Raw genomic sequence first — 27,983 nt, forward strand, 5'->3', positions numbered from 1 at the left:
CTTGCCCCTCTTGTGTTCTCATGGAAGGAGCTGAGTATATCTAACATTAGGAGAACATCCAGAAGCCGTTGAGGAGGGGGATGGCTCTTCATATTCATGAAGCTTGCATACTGCTATTGGTCATCCCTGGATTGGTCACCTCTGCTGCCATCAGTCATGAAGACTATCCTGCTGATGAAGGTGACCAGACCTCCAGTAACGACAACCTGATTTTTGATGACTATCGAGGGAAGGGGTGTGTGGATGACAGTGGCTTTGTATACAAGTTGGGAGAAAGATTTTTCCCAGGGCATTCCAACTGCCCATGTGTCTGTGCTCTGGATGGACCTGTCTGTGACCAGCCAGAATGCCCTAAAATTCACCCAAAGTGTACTAAAGTGGAACACAATGGATGCTGTCCTGAGTGCAAAGAAGTCAAAAACTTTTGTGAATATCATGGGAAAAATTACAAGATCTTGGAGGAATTTAAGGTATGAGTTGCCCTCTATATTCATTGAACACTAACATTTTACACCACATACTTAGATCAAGACAGTAAAATTACAGTTGAAAAAGCACATTTTTAAATTTCTCTTTGATTTACAAAAATGTGACTCCAGTTAGCCTAAGTACCACTATGGTGGTACAATAGGCAATTGGCTTGTCGACCAATATCTGTAGGGTTTCACAAGAATTTTTTTTCCTTCAGAAGTATTTGGAGCATGCTTACCATCTTTTATTTTTGCCCTTAAACATTTCATTGTGTTATTACAAAATATGTTTTCTAATGGAAACAATTTTGTTTAAAAACTATGTGTTTATTAATGTTTAAATTTTGTGAGTTTCGTGTGTGAGTGTGTGTGGCTTATTAGCCTGTATTTGGAGCTATTTAATTGTAGTCTAGAATTATCTACTTAGTGTATGGAAATTCAAGTACTACAGAGACACACTTCTGAGCTGAGGTCTTTGTATTAAGAATATGCGTTGGACTTACTTGTTGTAGAACATGATTCCCATTCTGTTCTCTTATCTTTAGATTTTTTTTTTTTTTGGACATATAAGATCCCAGAGAAAATTGAATTTTATCATAGACCCTTGTAAAACGTAGTTTTTAAAAAAGGCTAATTTCACAGGCTTCCAGCCTCAATGGTATTTTCAGTCTTTCTTTTATGCTTGTGTCATGTTGTCAAGTATCGTGGACTTCATTTTTACCTCTTCTTTGAGCCTCTTTTTTCTAATGACTGGTTTTAATTAGGGTTTCATACAAGCCAGATCTGAACGCTTAAGGTATAAATTAATATATCAACATGCCCTCAAATGCAATGACAGTTTTGCCTTGTGGTTTCTGTCATATTGGTGGCTTGATATAAAGATTTTCATTTTACCTAACCAAGTGCTGTGACAATATGCTCAGAAATGTGTAGGCAAAAGAAGTTATAGCTAGTTTTCCATGTGTTTATTTGTGAGAGAAGAATGTTCAGTTATTAGTATTGACCCAATTTCCTTCTTTACAAGAGTCAAATGGTAGAAGTCAATACATGGGAAAAGGTTTTAACAGATCATGATCAGAGTACTTCCTGTGTGTTGGCAATTCATTGCATTTAGTCTATTCTAAGTTGTGGGTTCAAACCAGATCTAATTTACCCAAGAAACCCAATAATTTGGACTAGTTTCTTTAGAACATGAGAGAAATTTCAGTGATAATTATCACATTCAACTTTCTTATATGTGAGTGTTATTCTAGACTTTTTCATGTATTATGATATTTTGCTGTACAACATTGAGAAGAGGCCTGAGAATCTAGTAAAATTACCATTACTGACATCAAATAATAGTTAAGAGTGTCATACATTTATCAGTTCCTTTCTGGTCTTTAATACATTGGACACATTTTGACATAGGGTAACAAAAGTAAATGCAAGTACTTAACACATGACTGACTGTAGTCATGGTTCTAGAATCAGGTTACTCTCCTCTAATATGCATTTTTATTTAGAGTCGAATAAAAAGACATTTTAAGATAGCCTAGCCCAAGCAAAGTTGTATGCCAGATAAAATTTGAGATTATTAAATATTGACTACCAAATTAAATAAAAGAATAAAAGATACTGATTTTTTTGAACTTAGCTCATCACTAAAAATGCTATAGTTTTCCCTGTTTTTGTTAGATTCTTATTCCAAAGATAAAAACCATTTTGCCATATCAAACAATAAAGATATATCAAGTTAATAATTCCTTCATTCTAACTATCTGTGCATGCTAAAATTAATATTTAACCTGTTGATATGCACAATGTTTTCCCTGACTTATAATATCATTGATTTTAAATCAATGTGATTTTTAAAAAAGAAAACAGATACCACTTTTTCACAAGGATTTAGTTTTAAGAGCTCTAGAGATTATCTAGATTAAATTAATAAGATTGGAAGAACTGAGACCAACCAAGTTTGATACTTGTCCAAAATTGTCAAGTTATTTAACCTTTTTCTGAATACATCCATTCTAATGATAAAGCCTATATCACTTCTAAAAACACTGGCTCTCGAGTCAGAAAGACCTGGATTTATATCCAGATTCATCACTTAGATGTAAGATTTTGGAAGGAGTCCTTAAACTTTTTGAGCCACAGTAACATTCACTACAAAATGACCATCATAATAATTTCTTCTGTTGAAAGGAGATATTGGAAAGAATTAGTGAAATAATTTATATGAAGTTTGGAATCTTGTACACAACAGATACTGAAAAAGATGGTCCTTTCACTCTTTCTGAATCCTAGCATCCAGGAGTTTTCTCTGAGTTCTGCATTCTTTCATGTCTTCACCTATGTCTCATGATGGAAGCTTGACTTTAAAAGTCACTCAACTGAAAAAATTCCAACAGTTTTTTAAATTTCATACTTATCTATGTAAACTATTATGCCTAAGTAAATATCAGCCATCTTGCTTCTCTTCTAATTTAGTTTCTTGTCTCTTGTAAGCTGATTTTTAAAGCTACATGCAACTTTCACATAATAATCTTGGCATGTTATTAAGGAGCCTGTATAGTGATATTCTTGTATGTTATATATTCATCTGATAAGCATTTGTTGGACTTTTTAGTATACAAGATACTGTAGTTGTACTATACATGCATTAGAGAGTAAAATGTCTAGAAGGGAACATCTCCACTCACAAGGAAGGCATGAACTAAGTTGGAGAGAGAAGTGGGGAAAAGGCAATATAAAGCATGTGATCATGAAGGTCAACACCAAGGGGATTATGGTGCCAGAAACTTATCAACGTGGTATGAGGTTTGGTCAGACAAACTAAACTGTCTTTTTCTTCAGGAAGGTCAAAGATGAACATATTCTTAAAAAATTAAAATTTATCTAGGAGGATTAAAATTCCAAAGAGGAAACTGCTTAAGCAAAGTCAGATATTTGGATAAATAAAATCAGCAAGAAAAGAAGAAAGATGAGAATGACAGGGAACTGAATCTTACTAAAATGCTATTATCAGAAGAAAGAGGTAAACTTGAATAGTGTTTTCAGAACGTGGAAAGAGGAACTCGAGTACTAGGCCAGAATAGATTCAGTCTAAAGAGTAACAAGGGACAAAATGCAGGTTGTTATACATAGAGTTGACCTAGTTAAATTACTTTATAGCCAAGTATTTAATTGAATGGAAGTGAAGAGAGATTAATGGCTGGGAAAGCAGAACTGTTGCAGAAAACAAAGAATGAGACCAGCTTGAATAAAGACAAAAACATTCAGGGACAGTCTTGAAGGTAAAAACCGAAATTCCCTAGTACAGTCAATTCTACTCACCAACTTCTTCAAGTTTATTAAACTCTCAGTGACTTCTCTTCCCTGTGTGCTTGCGCATGCTGGCCCACACCTTTTTACCATTTATGCGCACATGTGGAAGTCCAACTAAACTGCTTCCGAACTCCGGTTAAATCTCATCTCAACTGCAAAGCCTCCTCTGACTGGCCTACTGCTGTATCCTGGGCTGCATTTCATACCATTATAACAAGGACAGTAGTCAGAGCCAGACACCATTAAGAGCTTTATGTGTATTATAGCACATTTCATGATAACACTATGAAATTACACTGTTATTAGCACTGTGTTACAGATAAGAAAACTGAAGCACCAAAGTGTAAATAGCTTGCCCAACACCATACCTAACATAGAAGAACTAGGATTCAAATCCAGGCTTCTTGGCTTCAGCATATAAACTCATTACCACCATCTCTATCACACTGCAATAATGTAAACTGAAAGGACTTCTCTCTCCCCCACTGGACAGTGAAACATTTAAGGCTGGGGACAATGTTTTCTTTTTGCTCCTTGGTCCCAACCCCAGCACCATGTAAACCACATAACAGGCATTTAATATATTTTGGTGAATAAAGTGAGTCAGGTTATAATTGAACAGACAGAATATAAAAGGTTAAAGTTCCCTTTAAATACCTTTGTTTCTGTTTATGTGTTGATCTCTCCATTTTAATTAGAGAAGCATTCAAACTTCAGGTAGAGTGCTCTCTGGGCCCCCACAGATTACATACATTGTTCATAAAGCATGCATTTCCATCCTGCTTCTGCTTTCTACTCCGTCTCCCCACCTCTTCCTAACTAATGCTCACCCTGGATTGCCTTTCCATCCCAAGTGTAATGACCACTCAGTGTTTTAATTGTGTGGTCTGACGCTATACAGTTACAGAAACATGTCACTACATCAGTGTTTTCTGATCACTAAATTTAAATGTAAATTGCTATACACGTGTCACCTGATGGAAAAAATAATGTCATTTATAAACATTTGGATTTTTTCTAACACTTACTGATATAAGGTTTTAAAATGGCTTTCACACTATCCTTTTTGAAAACTGAATTTTCCAGTGTTCTGGTAATATTGTATTAAGATAAAGGTCATCATGTACTAGGTTTTCTCTTCTTTCATGTGTACTCAGGCAAAATGACACTGGAACCTACTTTTTAAGAAATAAGTATAAATAATAAATTACAGTAGCATTTCCTACAGAAAACCTTGATTGGAAATGTAGGTTGTATCAGGTGTGCTTCTGTGCTTGACCATCTCATGCTGAGTTTTTTAAAGGGAGAAATAGTTTCTTATTTTTCTCAATATTTTTATAACTCTCACTCAGCTAGAATTAGCCTTTTTGGAATTTTTTATACTTCATAACTTGTACTGATTTAGTTTTAGGTCAGACACTGAAGATTATACTACTTGCAACTGAAAGAGATTTTTTTTTTTTATTTCAGCTTTGCATAGCCTGTCTTAAAGTGATTTTCTGCAGTCAACACCCAGTACCCCTACTTGAGGATTTGGATTTGCCCAAAACCTGCCTTTCTCTTCAGGCACTGACTTTTGTACTTTTCCCATTATGGGCCAAAGGCAGTTGATCAAGTTTCTGGGTTTTATTTTTAATAGGTTCGGTGTGATTATTTTCTCATTTTGCACATTTTGTAAATATGTTACAGCTTAAAAAAAAAATGTTTTCATGCTGTGGTAAGCTGTTTAGTTTTTGCCCTGAATTTTGGACTTAGCATTTAAATCTTGAGGAAAGCAGCAAAGAGGACAGAAAATTAATCACTCAGAGTATTCTGCCAAATCATCACACCCATAAAAATTGTCGATGCCAACTAAGATTGAGAACTGACTCACTCTTCAATGGCTACATTCACAGGAAGACAGGTTTCCCAATTTTCTCATTAATCTATGTCCCATCATTAATGTCCATATAAAAGTGAGTAGAAAGGATTTTTCAAGTTAGGATTAGGAGATTTCTTTTTTTCTATGTCTGTTTTAATACAGAAAAAGGATGAAAAGCAGCATATTCTAGGAACTGATTACCAAATATGTGAAAGAACAGGGGGAAAAGCTGTAAAGAAATTTCAATGAAGGGATAATTGTTTGCAGAAATGCCATTTATTGTACCCCACCCACTCATCTGCCATCGCACCAGTTCCTATTAATATGAGAGGCGCAGAAACTAAGATGTTTGTACTAAACAAAGGAATACAGAATGCATCTTTCCAAATGTATGAAGATTGTAGTATGTATTATATGTATTTCATTGCCACTAAATGGAATCAAACTTGCTATGAACATCCTGCTGAAATATGGGAGACAAGGCAGGAAAGACCTCTCATCTTAACAACTGGGAGGGGTTTCTTTTATTTTTTTTTATTTCTGTTTTTTTGATCACCTGTATTGATTTTAATAATGGAAAATGGGTGACTCTTAAGACTATGAGTGGGGTTTTCAAACATATTTTTCCCAAGAGGGGATAGACAAGTTCTTAACAAGTAGTTGGGGCATTTGTAAGATTCCATTGAAAGTCAGTCCTAGGAAACATTATAATTTCATACAACAAAGATAACTGAGGTCTTTGTTGGGAGATCGAGAAGACTAAGTCCACAGCTGTTGACTCTACAATATGCAGCTTTTGTTTTGCAGATCATGTTGTTTTTAGTATTAAAATTGCCTCTGAGTGAATTCAAGCATAGGTTTTTTTCCTTTCAAGTGGCTGCAAAATAACAGAGATTAAGTAATCTTAATCAGTAATGACTGTTGCTCATCTGAAACTCAGCCCCCAGCGTGTACCACAAGCAGCCTCAAAGTGGATCATTCTCAATGATCATTCTCCCTAGAGGGAACACCCATCTTTGTAAATAACTAGGGAGCATCTGCTGAATTTGTATAATGTCTGACCAGTTTCAAAGATTAGAAGTCAATTTTGTTAGAACTTAAATTTATAAAGTTCCTCAAACCCTTTCTCATTCTTTTTACATTGTGCTCATCTGGTTTTTTTTTAATTCTACAGAACTACATTAAATTTAGGAAATAGATTGGAGTTTTGAAATAATTTGTTTTTTTCAAAAGCCTCAGTAAGAACTGAAAATGGCCCTCAACACTTTTCAAATTATGGGAGTATGAATTATAGTTATAAATAGCTTCCAAGTTAACCCCTGAAGGGATGAAATAGTCTCTTACTTTAAATTTTAACAGACTTGATGGTCAGCTGGTCCTTTAATTAGTTAAATGTAGATACACACATTGATTTTTATTGCTGTCCTTCATATGGTAAGATGCTGCCTTTAATGCTGCCTTTAGTGTGATAAACATGACTAGAGAGATTTGTGTCTGGACTTCTATCCCCTGTGCACACGGGGAGATTGGTGTTTGATTTGCAGCCACATCTGAGATTTGTGGAGCTTGTCACTGCTAGTGACTACAGCAGACTTGAGGTCAGTCATCAACTGTTTATAAACTTCGCTGTTCATTCCTGCTGACTCGCCAATACTATGAGGAGATGAACCTGGAGAGTGACCTGGTAGTTTCCCCTCCAAATTTTAACTCTAATTGTACAAGGTTTTGGATATGTTAGAAATTTGCTAATCTGTCATTGTGTTTTTACTCACCAAAATACATAGTCAATGGCATGACTATGTCCTATACCTTATGACATAATCTACATATTTTATGCAAATTTTTGTAGATTAGTCTATAATCTATATAGTCTAAACTGAGATTGTTTCATACATGCATTCTGTGCATATATGTATGTGAAATTTGAGGGAATCTGGAAACGTTCTTACTTTAAGAAAATCTTTACAATTATTTCTAACCATTCTTATTCACCCTGATCATATTTTTTTGTTTTGTTTTCCTTTAACTTAGGTATCAAACAGTATGTTTTACAAAGTATAGCACAAGAAAAAAATACTGATTTATGTTTGAGTTATATTTAACCAAACTTTCAAGGAAGAGCTTGAAACAAATAACTCAAGGTGATTTCAAGTGCTCAGTGGATTTGCTTACCCAAGTGATCTTTCTCAAGCTTAGTCATTATTAATAGGGACTGGCTTATTTTAGAGTCAGCTTATTTTAGGTTTGGACCTTTAATCACCACTGATTAGCATCAGTAATTTCAATCTCATACACCACCATTGTTGATTTCCTTGCCTCCAGCCTGCCATCTATCACATCACAATAAAGTCATTTTTGCAAGGATTTAATGACACCATGGAAAGAGTGAATGAAGTACCAAAGTAACAAGAAAATTCATTTATCTCCTGAAAAGTTTTTATCTGGTATTATTTTATGACTATATAAAGTTGGTTAAAGTGGATACAAATCTACTGAACACAACTCTTTATTTTCTCCATATTATGTCATGAGACCATAAACAAACCTCAAATAAATTTAATCTTTCTATCTATAGGATGGATACAATAATGTTGCCATATATCTAATGAGGAATAAATAGTATTGGGAATTTGAAAATTAAAGTATTGCATATGAAGTTTAATTAACAATTCTGAATTCTCAAAAGTTTGTGTGTTCTTTTTTTTAAATTAAACATTACTTGGATGAGATTTTGAACTAACTTTGTCTTAATATTGATCCTTGATTATCATTGTTATTTCTTAGCAAGGGATTGGATTTCTAGTATCTGAATATATGTAAATTCTTCTATCTAAAAAAAGGCAAGCATTGTGGTCTTTGCTTTTTTTTTAATTCATAATCTAAGTCTTTCCTACTTTTAAGAACTGACAACAGAATTTTAGATCTGGAAAAGAACTTTCAACTTTTTTACAGATGATAAAACAAAGACCAACAGAAACTTAGTGGAAACACCACAATGGCTGACAGAGCTTACTATTTGCAAAGGCAATATAAATATATGCTTCCTGTGATATTTTATCTACATTTTAGACCTGCAGACTTATTGCTTATTTGCATCTTTCTTTCCAATAAATATACTGGATGCAGAAATTTATTTCAGCCAATTGTCTATAGAAATGTGATATCAGGACCTATCTCCATGACAACCAGAGTTACAAACAGACAAGAACAATAAAATATTGGCATATCTAAAATCAGTCTTTGACACAGATAGAGGTCAATTTGCAAAAGAAGCCTAAGTTTGCAAAGGTTCTAATAAAAGAGGATCCTTTGTCTAAAAATGAAAAATTCTATAATTAAAGCAAATAGTATAGGCCATAATAAAATTATATTAAACACCATCTATTTTCACACAGAAAATACTAGGAAGAAACAAAGGAACTAAATTAGCTGCCCTTGCCCCATATTTGGTGATTTTAGGAACAGAAAAGGTCTGTGTTCTTGATTTTTTTTTTCATTCTGCAAACTGTCACCGCTCACTACATGACAGGAATGGAGTGTGAAAAATGGATGAAGAGTACAAAAATTATCTAGCTGTATGACATTAGAACAAAGGGCTATCCTTAACCTGGCATATGATCAGTATCATCTAAGGCAGGAATGTTGCAAAAGTTCACATCCCTTGACCTCTCCCTCTTCAGGGCCAACCAAAATGGTCTACATTTCTATTTTAAAGTTTCAGATTGTTCTAATGATCAGCCAGCTAGATTTTTAGTAGGATTTTTTATTTTCTTTTTTGTGGCCAAGTAATTCTGAGAAATGATGCATCTTTTAACACCTCTTAGAAATATGCAGTGTCTGATCATATACATTAGTATACTGACGGCACTTGAAAATGTTTTAAAGGTTTGTTTGAGAGTCAGTATGAACACGGTTCAACAGCTAAGAGCTCAACAGTATGGTGAAGACTATATTTTAGAGGAGGTTCTACTACTTGCCAGCCAAGTATCTAGGCACACATTACTTCAGTATGCCTTAGTGCACACATCTCTAAAATAGAGATATTAGTAAAAACTACTTGGCACACAATAAGGGATTCATAAAAGCCATCTGACATTTTTACTACTATTGCTCCTAACCCGTATTCAGTCCAGTATTTCACAAATTTATGTGACAGCAGAACACTTTTGTTCCCTCTGAACATCTATTAACATCTTAAAGTTCATAAGCATTCAATGAAACCATTTAAGAAGTATTTTGTTAATGACCAAGATCATCCTTTATTCCTTTATCTGACTCTGATGGGCAATTAATGATAAAAATCTATATATCTCAGCTTATCTTTTATTGTCTGGTCCTTTTTAAAGTTTCCAAAATTGCAGTTAATGTTGTTATTTGTGTTAATTAATTTTTGTTCCATAGAACCAATGTAAATGGACAATGACTTATTCAACATAATGGCAATGATGCCAGTTACAAGGGATCAACATACTACAATCTATTAGCCAAATCTAGATCACAACCCATTTTTGTAAGTAGAGTTTTATTGAAAAATAGCAATGCTTATTCATTATGTATTGTGTGTGATGGCCTTCAGGCTGCAATCCAGAACTGAGTAGTTGCTCTGGAGATTATATGACCCACATAGGTCAAAAATATTTACTGTATGGCTCTCTATAGAAAAAGTTTACCAACTTCTTGTCTAGGATCACATTCTTCTCCCTTTCAGTGCTGTGTGCTCAGTCACTTCAGTCATGTCCAACTCTTTGCGAACTTAGCCTGCCAGGCTCCTCTGTCCACCGGATTCTCCAGCAAGAATACTGGAGTGGGTTGCTGTGCCCTCCTCCAGGAGATCTTCCCAACCTAGGAATTGAACCCATATATCTGGCATTTCCAGAGTTGCCAGCAGGTTCTTTACCCACTGAGCTGCCTGGGAAGCCCTTCTCCCCTTTCTATTTCCCTCAAGTCTTACTGTCATCAGATCATGCTAACTCACATTCTTCAAAGTTACAGATTCTTTGGGTACTGTTAGGTATAGGTTTTACTTCACTTGTAGGTGGTCTTGGGGATGTCTTTCCACATGTGGAAATCTTCAAAGGCATTTAAATTTGCCTGTTTTAAATGTATTATACATACTTAACAACAGACATGTTAAGTCATCACTCTTTGCACATTTGTCTCAAAGGAGTATGGCTTTGCTCTTTGCACTGATGTGTAATAACTTAATAACTTTCTACTTAGAATTCTCAGATGAAATAGATAAGCAAAGAGGGTAAAAATGTGCTTAATTTTGAGATCCCACATGCTCTCCTTTGAGAGTGTGATAAATCAGGTAGGTATTTTTCATTTAATATAATAGATATATTTCCTATTAATAAATGAAAATATGTATCTTATCTGCTTAATTAGATGTTAAGTTCACTAACACGTTTTCAGGTCAACTTGCATAATACATGGTTTGATTCCATTAAATGCCTTTAATGTCTCTGACATGTTGAGAGGTGATAGGTGTGAGGCATGTACCAAATTGTATAAGACATGAATCTGACCCTCAAGGTGCTCCTAGTCTATCAAAATGAACACTGCAGATAACCGCAAATAGCAGATGGTTTGGGACGATTGCTCCAGAGCTCATATCAGGAAAGGAACAACTTAATCAAAAGAGCTTAGGAAGAGCCTAAGAGTGAGGATTTCAGTGCACTGAAAATATTTTAGACAAAATTGGAGAATTAGCAAAAATCACTGGAAAGCACATTCATAGAAAATTGAGTTAACCCAAATGGCCAGATCAGAGGGGACAGAGGAGACAAAAAGTGAGAGATGAGAGAGATAAGGGACATGGAACCAGCTCACAGAGTGAAGACCAGGCTTGGGAACTTGAACCAAAGCCTGGAACAAGTGTAAAATCACCAAAGGCCTGGAGTTAGTGACATAACCAGATTTCTGTCTGAGGGAAATATAAATACTTGTTGACAATTTTATGAGTTTTTTTTTTAAATCTCTGTTCCTTCATGGAATGATTTAGTTCTAAGATGATTTTTATTCTCATATTATAATTGATAAGGGAGGCTTCTGACTAACTGCAGTGTTCTTGCCATTAAACCTGCCCAAATTCCAAGAGCATACTATAAACATTATGCAAGAAATGTGATCGAGATGGCTTATTTAAGTGTGTACACATCTTGTATCCTGGAATACCTGTTCAATTATAACTGAAATAGTTCATGTTAAGTCTCATTTCTTCCTGATGGAAATGTTGTACACTGCTAACATAAGGAAAATTCTTTGCCTACTCCATGTTTTACATCACTCAATTTGCTTCACTTAAAAAACTCCACTGGCCATAAAGAAGGGTGAATCTAAGGCACATTTCTGTTCATTAAATGACAACAACAACAACAACCATCAAAAAAAACCCCTACATCCTGAAAATAGTCAGGATTGACCAGGAATTTTGTTGTTGTTTAGTCACTCAGCCATGTCCAACTCTTTGTGACCCCGTGGACTGCAGCGCACCAGGCTTCCCTGCCCTTCACTGTTTCCCAGTTTGCCCAGACTCATATCCATTGAGTTGGTGATGCCATCCAACCATCTCATCCTCTTCTCCTGCCCTCAGTCTTTCCCAGCATCAGGGTCATTTCCAATGAGTCAGCTCTTTTCATCAGGTGGCCAAAGTATTGACCAGGAATACGTTTTCAAATTTAGTTGTTTTCATTTTAAATTTCCACATCAGGAAAATGAAAATTAAAAGCAACAGCAAAGATAATGTGGACCCAGAAAGGGCTTTTTGAAGCTTTAGAAATACCATAGTCATTGTAGAAACTCCCAGTGGTTACCAAATTAAGTCCTATTTCTATATGAGGAGAACACAGCCCAGCTCCCTGAAACTCCACCTATTTTCACTGTATGCTAATTTAATTTTACGTTCCTAAATAGGACAGGGAAAAAAATTAAAATTGTTCAGTCTAATACTCCCCAAACTTTAAAAATAAAATCCTGCTAAAATAGCAAACCTTTGACAGCTAAGATTTAGAAAACTTCATTAGGGAGAAAAGGGACAGTCACAGAGAATTTTCCTTTTCATAATGAGACTCTAGGACTTTCATATTGAAACTAGAAGATAGGACTCAAAAAAAAAAAAAAAAAGTGAGCCCAAGTTACCCCACTGCAAATCTGTTTTTGGCAAGACTCAGATTAAAGAGTGAAGTTTCATGTCTGTAAATGAGAATCTTAATTATCAAAAAAAATTTCTAATATCATTCTAATGATAATGAGTGCAAACAGTGCTGCATTTTAAAGATGCAACAGATTGCTCTCAAAATTAAATAATCTTTACAAATTTAATATTTCAAATAATTTATAGTAGAAATGAATATGCCTTGTGTGTGTTAGTAGCTCAGTTATGTCTGACTCTTAGCAACCCCATGGACTGTAGTCTGCCAGATTCTTCTGTCCATGGAATTCTCCAGGCAAGAATCCTGGAGTTGGTTGCCATTTCCTTCTCCAGATTATGCCATAATTTAATAAAAATAACTGATGATCAATATAATTTGAGAAATACACAGCCATTGAAAATAGACGAAGGGAAAGTAAACAAATAAACCGCTGGTCCACTAGAAAACTAGGATAACAATGACAGTCATTTACAAAACGCATAATTTACAAGCTTCTTCAAATACTGTTATTTCCATTTTGTCTCATAAAAATAAAGTGAGGAAAACTAGAGGTCTCTTAATATTATGTTATTATTGATTTCATCCTACAAATAAGAAAACTTAGTTTTAAGCAGTTTAAATAACCTATCCAAGCTAATACAACATTGTTGGATGACAGGTCTTAAGCTCCAAATGTGCCTACTCTGCTATCCTACAGCTGAATTCCACTGGGATACTAACAGTGTTCACACATGATTACAAAGTTGTGACTGCTTCTTCTATACTTGCACAGAGGATAAACACTAAAGTCAGAACTTCTATCAATGAATTAATCAGTCAATATTTTTTCAATTAAAATAGCCTCTCATATTATTGCCCATAAGCCATCTGATATATTTTTGTGGAATAAGTTAAGGTAGGAATTAAGCATCAAAAACTGAAGCATAAAGTTGAGTAGGAAATTGCTGTTTGTACTTAAAATTGGAAATGAATGTTTTATGATGATATTAGTAATCATAAAGCCATTTATTTTACTGATTCTAAATTTCTGTCTTTTTAAAACAAGTAAAATGCATGTTACTAGCAAATGGAAAATGAAAAGATTTCAACTTTTAGATTTCTTAGTCATCTGACTGGCACTCCGAATACAAATGGACTTTTGTGTCTATCACACCCATCCTGCAGACCCTGAAAAGCCCTGAATTCAGTATCACCCACACAAGGCGAGAAAGCAAGAGTTATTGCCCTCTCTCCTTCCTGTCATCACCTCCACTCAGTGTTTCCTGTGGAACAAAGCTGATTGCATTTGTCTCTTACATGATTCTTTCATACGGGAGAATTCTAACAGTGATGTATTCACCCCCACCTGCGCATACCTTGTTTTAATGCTGTTATAGATTAGGGGCTTTTAACTGATAAACAGTCTGTCCTTTTCAATATCAACAGGAAAGTTTTGAAGTTATGCAGTTGCTCACTTTTCCCTTGTTGCATAAATGGGTAATAAATGGAACAGCCTTAGCATGGAGACATACAGGCTCTACTCAAAATATTCAGTTCCTTGATAGGGACTTTCCTTGTACTAAAACCACTCTCAATCCAGCTTATCAGGGGAGGACTGGAAGCAGCTGCTTTTCTAGGCCATTTTACAAGTATAATACTTTATCAAAATCTTTATCTTCAATCTACTAGCCTTTGTCTATACCTTTGAGTTCTTCAAAGATCTTCACTTCAGTTCAGTCACTCAGTCATGTCCGATTCTTTGCGACCCCATGAATCACAGCACGCCAGGCCTCCCTGTCCATCACCAACTCCTGGAGATCACTCAGACTCAGGTCCATTGAGTCAGTGATGCCCTCCAGCCATCTCATCCTCTGTTATCCCCTTCTCCTCCTGCCCCCAATCCCTCCCAGCATCAGAGTCTTTTCTAATGAGTCAACTCTTGGCATGAGGTGGCCAAAGTACTGGAGTTTCAGCTTTAGCATCATTCCTTCCAAAGAAATCCCAAATCTTAGAGGCAACTAAAACATCCTTTTCCTTCTTAAATATCCCACACTGATATTTCCTTGTTAAGTGTACATTTGCCTACTTAAAAAATACTCTGTTATTACAACTAAAGAGAGAGTTTTGCTTACATTCTCCTTATCTATATTTTATTTTTATCTATGCTATCCCTTAGGTTTTCAAAAAGGCTATATTTTATTGTCATAAGACTCTTGAAAATATCCATATTTTACAAATGGCTCTATACACCAACAGTTTATCAGTATGGGCAGTATATAATTATAGAATTGCCTGTCCTTGAAACAAATGCCAAAATACATTTACATTTTTTAGAATTGTTTTGGAAGCAAATATTTTAGAGGAAAAAATCATTAATATGATTCATTGTTGTGTAGCAACTATAATGATGAGTTTTCAAGAATGAGTAAACTTTTTTGTACTTGACAATTAATAATTTTAGATGGGGTATACTTCATAACTGCTTTTGCAGTATTCTTGTGTTTTACATTATCTCAGAATAAATGCAAATTTACTCTGTAGAAAGATTAATAATTCTGTATTCCATTATAGTAGTACCATCAGTTATAATCAATTGATTTTAAAACTCAAAACTTATTTTTATAGATACCTAGATGGTCAATTTTGCCATTTATTGAGCGAAGGCTAGCTATGGAGTTCATCTTAGTATACCTTACATACATTATCTTATGTGTGAAAGTGAAAGTGAAGTCGCTCAGTCATGTCCGACTCTTTGCGACCCCATGGACCGTAGCCTATCAGGCTTCTCCATCCATGGGATTTTCCAGGCAACAATACTGGAGTGGGTTGCCATTTCCTTTTCCAGGGGATCTTCCCAACTCAGGGATCCAACCCAGGTCTCCTGCATTATAGGCAGACGCTTTACCATCTGAGCCACCAGGGAAGTTATCTTATGTATAATACACATTTAATGAATATGCTGAAATAATTTCAAAAATTTATATCATTTCTGAATTTTAGTTTATTACCTACCTGATTTACTATAGCTACATGGGCAAAGCAAAGCTATGTGCACTCATTACAATTGCTTGGCAAAAATTGTTTGTTTTTTCAACAAGGATAAAGTAGTTTTTGACAGACACCCTAGAAACAATATTCCAGAATATATTATCAAAATACCAACACCGCAGAAAGAATAGCTACTTCAGTCATTACTCAAATGATACAGTCGTATACATTTTCTGACCAAAGGAGTTATTAAAAAACTTTGGTTTATGTACTTCAAAAGCATTAAAATTCATTAAGAAGTTTCAGCTCTATGTTCATAGATTGATAAGACTTACAACCTCAGTGTTTCAAATATGCTTCAATCTGTGGGACAGATCACTGAAGAGACTACTACAATCCCATTAGAACAGTGGGAAGCATTTTTAATCAGTGACACATTGGTCTTATCTCAGATGATTGTGAAGTTTGGTTACAATCCACTGGATCCATTGACTTTTTAGGTGACATCGGCCTAATGCAAATTCCTGGCTAAAGGAGTGGCAGCGGATGTTAAATACTCTTGTACTCTGTAATTTAATGCATATTTTAATGAAGTGAACAGTCAGACTTCTGACAGGCATCAGCAACTTTGAAATAGAGTCTTCCAAATTTCTCATACAGTCTGAAAGTAATGAGATTTGTTCCATAAAGTGATGAAATTTATGCCATAAATTATCTCTAAAAGAAGAGTGCTTCTTAAAGCAGAATCATTTCCTTGGTAGAGATCAGATTTTAAATAGTTGTTTAATAAGAAATTTGGGGGCAAGCAGTCTGAACTATGTTCTCTCAGATAATTTTTGCCCATTATCAAGGAAATGGAGTACGACATGGTATCTGAAGGCTGCTATACTTAGAAGGAAAGCCACTGACATAGTTAGTGTGCTAAAACTTGGCGCTTAGACCCCATCCCTTCTTTAAGTATATATCCCTTTACTCTTCAACAATATTCACTGAAGACTTTCCAGGAATCAAATTTTCTTTCTCAGAGTATTCAGCGAGTGTTTTGTTGGAGTCTTTACTCTGCTGCTAAGTCACTTCAGTCGTGTCCGACTCTGTGCGACCCCATAGACGGCAGCCCACCAGGCTCCCCCGTCCCTGAGATTCTCCAGGCAAGAACACTGGAGTGGGTTGCCATTTCCTTCTCCAATGCATGAAAGTGAAAAGTGAAAGTGAAGTCGCTAAGTCGTGTCCGACTCCTATTGACCCCATGGACTGCAGCCCACCAGGCTCCTCAGTCCATGGGATTTTTCAGGCAAGAGTACTGGAGTGGGGTGCCATTGCCTTCTCTGAGTCTTTACTCTAAATCATCCTTTAAGAAAAAGAACATGCAAAAAATAAATAAATAAATAAGAAAAAGAACATGAGCTTCCTTGGTGGCTCAGTGGTAAAGAATCCACCAGCCAACGCAAGAGACATAGGTTGGATCCCTGACTTGGAAAGATCCCACATGCTGCAGATCAACTAAGCCCAGGCGCCACAATTAGTGAGCCTGTGCACCGGGAGCTGAAACTACTAAGCCCATGCACTCTAGAGCCCATGTTCTGTAACAAGAGAAGTCACTTCCATGAGAAGCCCTTGCACTGAAACCAGAGAGTAGCCCCTACTCTCCACAACTAGAGAAAAGCCCGCACAACAATAAAGACCCAGTATGGCCAAAAATAAAAATATAAATATAATTATTTTTTAAAAAGAAAAAAGACATGTTTAAAATGAAGGTCTTTGCTGAAAAAATATTTTGTAATATACTAAAATCATTTTGTTTAATAAGTAACCATTAAACTTGACATATTATAAAGTGAGGCTGACTTTTTCTTAGGCCCTTTAACAATTCCCCTACATGTATTCTCATCTTAGTTATCATGGTATTTTCTAGTGCAATAAAAGTCTGTAATTGTCAACTTCTACACAGTCTAGTCAGTGGAGTGCTTGGAGATTGACTTAACTGGTGAGCCGCATGATGGATATGATGAATTTCAAATTACCTTTAGAGGTTAAGTTTACGTTCATTGCCATAATGCTGAAGCCCAAATATTTACTTCATGAATCATAATCAGAAAACTTCTTGCCTCATAGTTTCCATATAATATTTAAATAAAATACAAACATTATTGAATCAGAAGCCTATCCATGCATGATAAACAGATGAAACTGCCCAGGTGTACGGTTTAACAAACGAGGAAGCATAGAGTATACATAAATAATTGTGTATACGTTAACAGAGATTTCCTGAGTATCTGTTATGTACTAAGATGTCTTCTTGGTGCCAAGAATATAGCAATGAACAATATACTATAAGAAGCTTATAAACTATAAGGCAGATAAGAATAAATAATTGTAAACAAATCAATAAAATATTTCATAATCTGATGAGAGAACTGAATGGGCCGTGTGTTGGAAAAAGATGTTGGAGAGAGAATCAGGTAAGAACTCCTCTGAGAGAGGGCATTTGAATTGACATATAAATGATGAGCCTTAAAAAAAAGACAATAGATTTGTTGCCTTTTTCTGAGTGATTTATAATGGTCATTTTAACCATTCACAATTACTCTTTATCTAGAGGCTTCTAATCAGAACTTTTCTTCAATGTGTTTCTGACATGATTAATTCTATTAGTTCACAAACCACCAAACCAAGTCTTATAAAATTTTATTGCAACCATATCCTACTTTGAATAAGACAAATAACCTAAATATTCTTTTAAATATAGTCATGTGCTTCCAGTTTTACACTTCTTACCTTATTTTTAAGAGAGCCATCACTAGCTAAGTATGCAAGTAAATAATAATAATGTTATAATATTTCTTACATATGTGCTTCCCAGTAACTCTGTGAGGTTGGTAATATTGTTATTCTTTTGTTTTATAAATAAAGAATCTAAAGCACAGAAAGGCTGTATAATTTTCCCAAGATTCAAAACTAGTAAGTAAAGCATTTTAGAAAAGGGCTCAAATACTAAGGCTATGGAGAATTTACTTTTTTAATATAAATTTATTTATTTTAATTGGAGGCTAATTACTTTACAATATTGTATTGGTTTTGCCATATATGAATCTGCCATGGGTCTACTCATGTTTCCCATCCTGGACCCCCCTCCCATCTCCCTCCCCAACCCATCCCTCTGGGTCATCCCAGTGCACCAGCCCCGAGCATCCTGTATCATGCATCAAACCCTGGACTGGCAATTCATTTCACATGTCATATTATACATGTTTCAATGCCATTCTCCCAAATCATCCCACCCTCTCCCTCTCCCACAGAGTCCATAAGACTGTTCTATACATCTGTGTCTCTTCTGCTGTCTCACATAACAGGGTTATCATTACCACCTTTCTAAATTCCATATATATGTGTTAGTATACTGTATTGGTGTTTTTCTTTCTGGCTTACTTCACTCTGTATAATAGGCTCCAGTTTCATCCACCTCTAATAGAACTGATTCAAATGTATTCATTTTAATGGCTGAGTAATACTCCATTGTGTATATGTACCACAGCTTTCTTATCCATTCATCTGCTGATGGACATCTAGGTTGCTTCCATGTCCTGGCTATTATAAACAGTGTTGCAATGAACATGGGGGTACACGTGTCTCTTTCAATTCTGGTTTCCTCAGTGTGTATGCCCAGAATTGATAGAGTGAAAATGAGTATACTACCCAAAGAAATCTATAGATTCAATGCAATCCCTATCAAGCTACCAACGGTATTTTTCACAGAGCTAGAACAAATAATTTCACAATTTGTATGGAAATACAAAAAACAAATAGCCAAAGCAACCATGAGAAAGAAAAATGGAACTGGAGGAATCAACCTGCCTGACTTCAGGCTCTACTACAAAGCCACAGTCATCAAGATAGTATGGTACTGGCACAAAGACAGAAATATAGATCAATGGAACAAAATAGAAAGCCCAGAGAATTTACTTTTAACCACAATACCACAGCCACCCAAATAAAATCAACAAAATGAAACTTTTTTTTTCAATTTTTCAATTTTTAAGAATGTTACTTCAGCCTTACCAAGTTAAAAAAGTAAGCAGAATCCTGCCAGTTTCCTTGTCACTTTGAATTTGTATAACAAACTTTACAGACTGGGACTATTTCCTCCCAGGTACTCTAGATACAATGCCAATAACAGTCACCACATAAAGAATAATGCTGTAAGGTATTGGTGCCTGGACCAAATATCCAGCCTTTCCTCCAGAAAGGAAAAGTAAGTCTCATTGTATTCAGATTACAAAATAAGGAAGAAAGGCTTTCCTAATAGCTCAGTGGTAAAGAATCCAACTGACAATGCAGAAGATGTGGGTTCAATCCCCGGGTCGGGAAGATCCCCTGAAGAAGGAAATGGTGACCCACTCCAGTCTGCTCACCTGGGAAATCCCATGGACAGAGGAGCCTCGTGGGCTTCAGTCCATGGAGTTGCAAAAGAGTTGAATGACTAAGTGACAAAATAGCAACAGCAACAATCTTCTCTAAATATCTGGAGACTTCTTTGCAAGTCTCTAATAACATGTTCTAATACTCTTATAATGAGGCTTAGTAATAATCACATTAGCTTCAGATTCTCACAAAGAACATATTTGTTTTTCTGGAGTTACTCAGTCTCTCCACTAATCTAACTGACCAGTTCTCAGGCTACTTTTTGTATTTTTTAAATCACAAAGCATTCTACTGTTTCCAGGATTCTGGAATTATAATTCTGCAAGAATTCTCAAAAGTCACAGACAATGGCGTTAGGATCTCCGCTTCAAGGTCTTCAGAGATAAACCATAGTTTAAAGGGTGCATATTGCGGTATTGCCATGTTTCCATCCTAAAACCTAGGAGGAAGATTTGAGCTCTATCCACCTAAACCAAGAGTTAAGAAAGAGCCTCTTTTCATTCTATTAATTTCAAAATAAGTACATCTCTAGGAGGACACCCCTTGACCTCTAGGAATGGCCTGGATAGCATTTGGGTTTGCCACATGAATAATTTAATTACAGCAGAAATTGTAGATAAAATGTATGGTTTCTGCTTAAACAGGTAACATGTTCAAAAAAACCATGAAGGCATGCACATTCATAACACATACAATATTCAGATCACCTAGTACAACATTAAGAAATAAATTTGACCTCTAAACCTAGTTTCAATTAAAATTTATGTAAAGGCATATACAGTGAATGTTACTTTATTTTTCAGAACTTTCACTGAAATAAAATGCTCTGTGAGATTTCTTAGAAAAAGATTTTCCTTGTATACAGTTTTAGGATGGTGTCATTTAATCATCTTACTGACCAAATCTCTAACTGACAGGAGCCATGTACTGATCATAATTTCTAAAAGAAAGAAAAAAAGCTAGCAAGAATATTTTTTTTTCTGAAGTACTTGTTCTAGTACTCTCTGTTCCTCGAAGGATAGCTTTATTGTTTAATCTTTGGTTTTACGGGGGACACTTTCAGATTTAATCTATAGTCTTCACATTGAAGAGCATGATAAAAGGAAATTTGTAACCAGCTCAGTGCTTAAGATATAAAGATTTATTCAAAGCATCAAACCTGTCAGAGTTTTATGCTGTAAGGTGGGAAGGATTTTTACAGCAATGTAAATAAATGTGAAGGATTTTTACAGTAATGTTAATGTTAAAGGAGCACACTGCCCACTCCTAGGAACTTCTTGCTGTATAAGCAATGACTTTGAAAGTAGGGGTGGTACAGGAAGTCAAATGAGGCAAGAAAATGATGGGTGACTGGAGAGCTCAAGAAAGGAAAGAGGCTTAGGGAAGGAGGCTGCAAACAACAAACGAGGTCTTTAGTGTAAGATCAGTAGATTAAATTTGAAAAGAGTATTTAGAGGGGCTGGGGACAGGCACATGGAGGTTTCCAGTGAGAAGAGGTAGACTGTAACAGAGGCATTCTTTGAAAAAAATATCAAATAAAAAACAAAAGATCTAACAGGTTTCTTGAAAAGAGATTCTAGACGAGGAAGAGAAACTGGTATGTAAATAAAGCCAGGTTCAGGGAAAGATTCAGTTCAGATCAGTTCAGTCGCTCAGTCGTCTCCAACTCTTTGTGACCCCATGAATTGCAGCATGCCAGGCCTCCCTGTCCATCACCAACCCCCAGAGTTCACTCAAACTCACATCTGTCGAGTCGGTGATGCCATCCAGCCATCTCATCCTCTGTTGTCCCCTTCTCCTCCTGCCCCCAATCCCTCCCAGCATCAGAGTCTTTTCCAATGAGTCAACTCTTCACAGGAGATGGCCAAAGTACTTGAGCTTCAGCTTTAGCATCATTCCCTCCAAAGAACATCCAGGACTGATCTCCTTCAGAATGGACTGGCTGGATCTCCATGCAGGCCAAGGGACTCTCAGGAGTCTTCTCCAACACCACACTTCAAAAGCATCAATTTTTCGGTGCTCAGCTTTCTTCACAGTCCAACTCTCACATCCATACATGACCACAGGAAAAACCATAGCCTTGACTAGAAGGACCTTTGCTGGCAAAGTAATGTCTCTGCTTTTGAATATGCTATCTAGGTTGGTCATAAATTTTCTTCCAAGGAGTAAGCGTTTTTTAATTTCATGGCTGCAGTGACCATCCACAGTGATTTTGGAGCCCAAAAAAATAAAGTCTGATGCTGTTTCCACTGTTTGCTCATCTATTTGCCATGAAGTGATGGGACCAGATGCCATGATCTTCGTTTTCTGAATGTTGAGCTTTAAGCCAACTTTTTCACTCTCCTCTTTCACTTTCATCAAGAGGCTTTTTAGTTCCTCTTCACTTTCTGCCATAAGGGTGGTGTCATCTGCATATCTGAGGTTATTGATATTTCTCCCGGCAATCTGGATTCCAGCTTGTGCTTCTTCCAGCCCAGCGTTTCTCATGATGTACTCTGCATATAAGTTAAATAAGCAGGGTGACAATATATAGCCTTGATGTACTCCTTTTCCTATTTGGAACCAGTCTGTTGTTCCATGTCCATTTCTAACTGTTGCTTATTAGAAGCTGCTTATGGCTAGAGTGATATTTTTATTTTTCTAATTTGTGATTCTCATTATTCAAAAATCCCTTTCAAAAGTCTAGCATCCTCTTATGACTAAGCCTTGTAGTATTAGCTCTTCCTCAGAGTATTTTTCAGGAATCTGTTGTATACACTTCCAGCCATCACCGATTTCAGGCAGAGGCCCTGAGGTCTTTACTAGACCATTATCTGTTATTGCCTCTCCCAGATAACTATCATGAGATAAGACTTGAAGATGCCAAAGTCACCAAGAACATGAGCCTCATGACAAACTATCTCTAGCCTATTACAATTTTCTATGAACTCACATTGGCAGGAAGTTTAGAAGCTCTACTGCTCCATAATAATCTATTAACCAACAAACCTAGTTAGTGAAATTCTCTTTCTTAGCAGGAACTATCTATCCTCTATAAATCATTCATTCAGTTGCTAATGGTTATTTTCATGGATCTGATTGGCCTAGAGAAGTGTACAACACACTGGACAAAAAAAAACTACTCAGTTGGGGGTACGCAGAGTAGACCTCTCATGGCAGTACTATATAGCAGTTAGGCTGCCTAAATTCAAACCCTGCCCTTCCCCTACTGCCTACAGGACCTACCGAACCTCTCTCAGTCAATTTGCTTATCTGTGAGATGGACATAATAACAATATGTCTTTCATAGTAAGTTATGAAATAAGTAACTTGATATAGTGTGATACTCAGCAGTTTATTTCAAAACTATCATTTGAATCAGAATGGTGTTCTTCCTCAGTCTACACTAGGAATCTAATAACCCAACAAATCTTTCTCAATGACTGCAGATACTTTGAAATAAATGTTTTGCACTGGAAAATCTAGGGGCTGTTTGGGACTTTTAATGCCCAAATCAGTCCGCTAGAGTTGCACAGATCAGCCTCTCCTTCAGCGAGAAGGGAACCAGCAGAACAGCCACAGCTGTGGAAGGGCAAGGTGCAGAAACAATGATCCTAGCAGCTCCCATTTTCTCTCATGTTAGCGATAAATTCAGGCTAAGTCCTTGCTGTACATCAGAAGGCGATGCAAAAGTCCTTCTTTGAAACTAATAAAGAAAAGGGAGACACTTTCTGACAAGTTTGCTTTGGAATTTAAGATCTCACAATGGGACCTGCAAAAGAGGAAGCAGTATAGCAGACTGAATATCCATCTCTCACGCTGTTTCCTCACTCAGAATTTCCTTCATCAAATAATGTGTTGTAGTAACAAACTTTTCCTTAATTTACTGAGATTATTTGGTAGAGGAGCCCCTGGAATGTTCCAGCCCTTGGGATGATACAGTAGATTTTTCTGGAATACTTAACCACATGGTAAAGAGCTTAACTGTACTCACCAGTAAACTAGTTGACCATGCTAAGAGACAGCAATATTTCTTCCATGGATTCTATGGCTAATCCTATTGTATTTACTAAATTTGAAAGAAAAATAATTCACTGAAAGCTAAGCTCATATGAATAGATAAAGAAGTCGTGGTACATAAATACAGTGGAATATTACTCAGCCATAAAAAGGAATGAATTTGAGTCAGTTCTAGTGAGGTAGATGAACGTAGAGCTTATTATACAGAGAGAAGTCAGAAAGAGAAAAATAAATATCACATATTAGTGCATATGCATAGAATCTAGAAAAATGGTACTGATGAACCTATTTACAGGGCAAGAATAGAAATGCAGACATAGAGAACAGACTTACAGACACAGTGGGAGAATGAGAGAGTGGGACAAATTGAGAGAGTAGCATTTAAATATATACACTACCAAGTATAAAATAGGTAGCTAGTGGGAAGCTGCTATATAACACAGGAAGCTCGGCTCGGTATTCTGTGATGACCCAGTGGGGTGGGATGGGGGTAGGTGGGATGAAGGCTCAAGAGGGAGGGAATATATATATACTTATGGCTGATTCACTGTTATACAGCAGAAACCAGCACAGTATTGTAAAGCAATTATCCTCCAATTAAAAATAAACTTATAAAAAGAACATTGGCTTCCCTCATAACTCAGTTGGTCAAGAATCTGCCTGCAAGGCAGGAGACCCAGGTTTGATTCCTCAGTCGAGAAGATCTAGAGAAGGAAATGGCAACCCACTCCAGCATTCGCACCTAGAGAATCCCACTGACAGAGAAGCCTGGCAGGATACAGTCCATGTGCTTGCAACAGTCAGACATGACTTAGCAACTAAACCATCACCAATAAAAAGAACATTAAAATAAGAAAGCTGGACTATCATTCTTCAAATAGAAAGCACAGATAAAATTAACTTTAAGTAATTAGTTGAAAAATTTCTACTCTCACAGACTACCTGAGTCAAGATGCATTGATATTTCACAAAGTGTCAAGTTTATAAAGAGACAGGCCTTGTGGACAGTCGTCACTGAGACAAAGGCCGTGGACTTGAATGAACACAATTTTCAAGTGAGTCACTGTGGCAAAGAAATTGGAGGCAGAACTTTCCAGGGACAAATGGCTTGTTAGATCTGTATAACTTCTGGGAACTCCAAGTTTTCATTCCAGAATTTTCAAACTCTATTTTATGAGAAGGAAAAACTAGAAAGTATAAAAGATGAGAAAGTCATAGAGTGGCCATTGCTTTAGATTATTTGTGGTATAGGAAGTTTCTAGAAAGGAATGAGAAAACCCCAAACTCATTCTTGTCTGGTAAGTACTGTGAAGACAAAAAATGGTGTCTACTGCTTAATTTTTTTTCTCTAAATGAATCACTGTTCAATTCTACTTTTAGAGCCTCTGACTCTTAAATAGTGGCTTTTTAAAGTCTGTCAATTTTAGTTCATTCAAAAAAGCAAGCAGGCAAGATGAAAGGTATTCACTAAATCTTCCAAGAGGCAGTATCTGGACATTTGGATCCCAAATGCAATCTCCTCTAAAATTCATATTGGAGAAAAAATGCCCTTTAGAATCTAGGTTAGCTTGAAAAGGAGTTTCTACCAAGGGTAAAGCTGTCCATTTACCATTTTCTCATTTCTCAGTAATCCTTTCTTTGCAGGAAAAAATGACAAATGGAAAAAAAAACTTTTGCGCATGTGCCAGTGACCTTCCTGTTTACCAGAGGGAGGCAGAGCAATCAGTGCATCTGGAAACCAAACCAGGAGGTGACACATTAGCTGTCCAAACCTATCTTTGGAAAGTAGGAACATAAGACATAGGAAACATCATACATGAGTGCTTTGGTTGCTCATGGCAACCTGAGCTGCACTTGACAACCCACCAACCCACACACCCTTGGCTCGGGTGTCCAGGTGGCCTTCCATGGGGAAAGAATGATCATACACATGGTAAATGGAGTTAATACAGTAAAGCCAATATAAACACTGATGTTTTATCCTCTGACAGCATATGAATGTGCAAGCATTAAGTTATAGGAGAAAAGGGGCTAATTTTAGATTTGTTCCTAGCCCTCTCCATGTGAATGGTGTCGCTGTGAGCCCAGCAATGAAGTTCACTGTGTTGTAGCAGACTGCGCAGTTCCTGAGTGTGTCAACCCAGTCTATGAACCAGAACAGTGTTGTCCTGTCTGCAAAAATGGTAAGACCATACTGCATTAGCTTTCAAAGAGGGGTTAGTGCAAAATACAGATACTCCACCACTGCACACCATTCAATGCAGAAGCCCTCTGAGATATACCTGTGTGATTTTTCAATGTGGGCATGGTCAATTAATATTTTCATCCCACCTTAAAGTGAAAATAAGCCAGCAATGGGTGAATCATGAAGTTTTCCATCTGGGGAATTAGAGCTCTTACAAGCTGACTTTGTTGTGCTCCCTATTATTTATTGTTGATTTATAAAATTTTGGAACGAATGCAGTATCATCTTCTTGTAGTGATTGGATTTCTCTTTTGTGGAGGCTATGAAGCAGTTCCTAGTACATACCCCGGATAGAGAGTAGCATAAATGCCAGGTATTTTGCTTTGTGCATAGATAAGACTTAAAGTTATCAACCAATTACAAAAATCAATTACTCATGCAATTAAGTAGAAATAAGGAAGACTGTAAAGTTTGGAGCTTTTATTCTAGATCTTTATTGCAATGGAAAAATACGCTCATAGTAACTACCACGGAGGGGAACTTGGTTTACAAGTTTATAGGTTCCTTCTGGCCCTTATATGATGGAGAGGTTGAAATGATTGTGGCATGCCAATCACCCACAGTCAAGGCGATGCTGCAGAGAAAACAAGGCAATGCTAAAACCCAGGACAACTTACCAATAAACTCAAAATCACTGTCTTGCTATGATTTTGATCGTATATGATCAAAATATACAATCATATATCAAACAAAACATAAATCTTCACTATGTGACATTCTGTCAGTGCACTAATATCTGCTTGAAAAGGTAGGTCTAGCTCTTAATTAAGTTCTTAATTCACTCCAATGTTGAAGCCTTACCTTCTTCCTTGGATTAGCAGTTCTCATCTTCCTCTGTTATACATTTTTGTCCAGAATCTGGTATTATGTAAGCTCACCTACTAATCTTTTCCCTTTCAGAGTTATAATTAGGAAAACAAACAAATAAACAAAAAACAGGTTATTTAGCAAAAAAAAAAAAAAAGCAGTTCTGATTGTTTTTATACTATTCATAGTGTTTTGGCATCTTCTCATATGACTTATAAAGAACCCTTATGACATTTTTCAGGCACAGTTTTTATTATTTCTCATCATATAAATCTGTTGAGTCAAATGTTAAACAGCACACCTGGGTTCTCTTTTTCTTCTTATCCACCCCATCCAACTGACCCATGTCATAGTGACCATCACTCTGACTTAGAAGATAGAGATAAATATCCTCCTGAAGTTCAACCTGATCTAACATATGCAAAGGTATCAACTTTAAGACTTTATACTTTTAAAAGGATATTGGAGAAATTGGAAAAGATACAGGGAAGAACAATAAGATGGTTTCAGGCTTGAAACATAGGACCTATGAGGACAGACTGAAGGAGTTTGCATAATTTGTCCTGGAGAAGAGAAGGCTCCAGGGAGACCTAACTGTCATAAAGTATATGAATGGTTAGTCTAAAGTAGAAGAGCACCTGTTATTTTTCATTTTCTCCAAGGACAGAAGGAAGAAAAAATCAGCTTCCTAATCAATCTTTAAAAATAGGATTGACAATTCTTTGACTAAAGACCATTTTTTTTCCCCAGAA

General features: G+C 36.2%; 1 protein-coding gene across 1 annotated transcript; it reads left to right on the top strand.

Moving 5' to 3' along the window:
* Positions 1–27,388, top strand: VWC2L (von Willebrand factor C domain containing 2 like). Its single transcript, XM_069578278.1, has 2 exons — positions 1–470; positions 26,233–27,388. Exons 1-2 carry the CDS (start codon positions 81–83, stop codon positions 26,380–26,382), a joined length of 540 nt encoding a protein of 179 aa, XP_069434379.1. The 5' UTR covers positions 1–80; the 3' UTR covers positions 26,383–27,388.
* The last annotated feature ends 595 nt before the right edge of the window (positions 27,389–27,983 follow it).

This window comes from Ovis canadensis, chromosome 2 (genome assembly GCF_042477335.2).
Source record: "Ovis canadensis isolate MfBH-ARS-UI-01 breed Bighorn chromosome 2, ARS-UI_OviCan_v2, whole genome shotgun sequence".
NCBI classification, from domain to species: domain Eukaryota; kingdom Metazoa; phylum Chordata; class Mammalia; order Artiodactyla; family Bovidae; genus Ovis; species Ovis canadensis.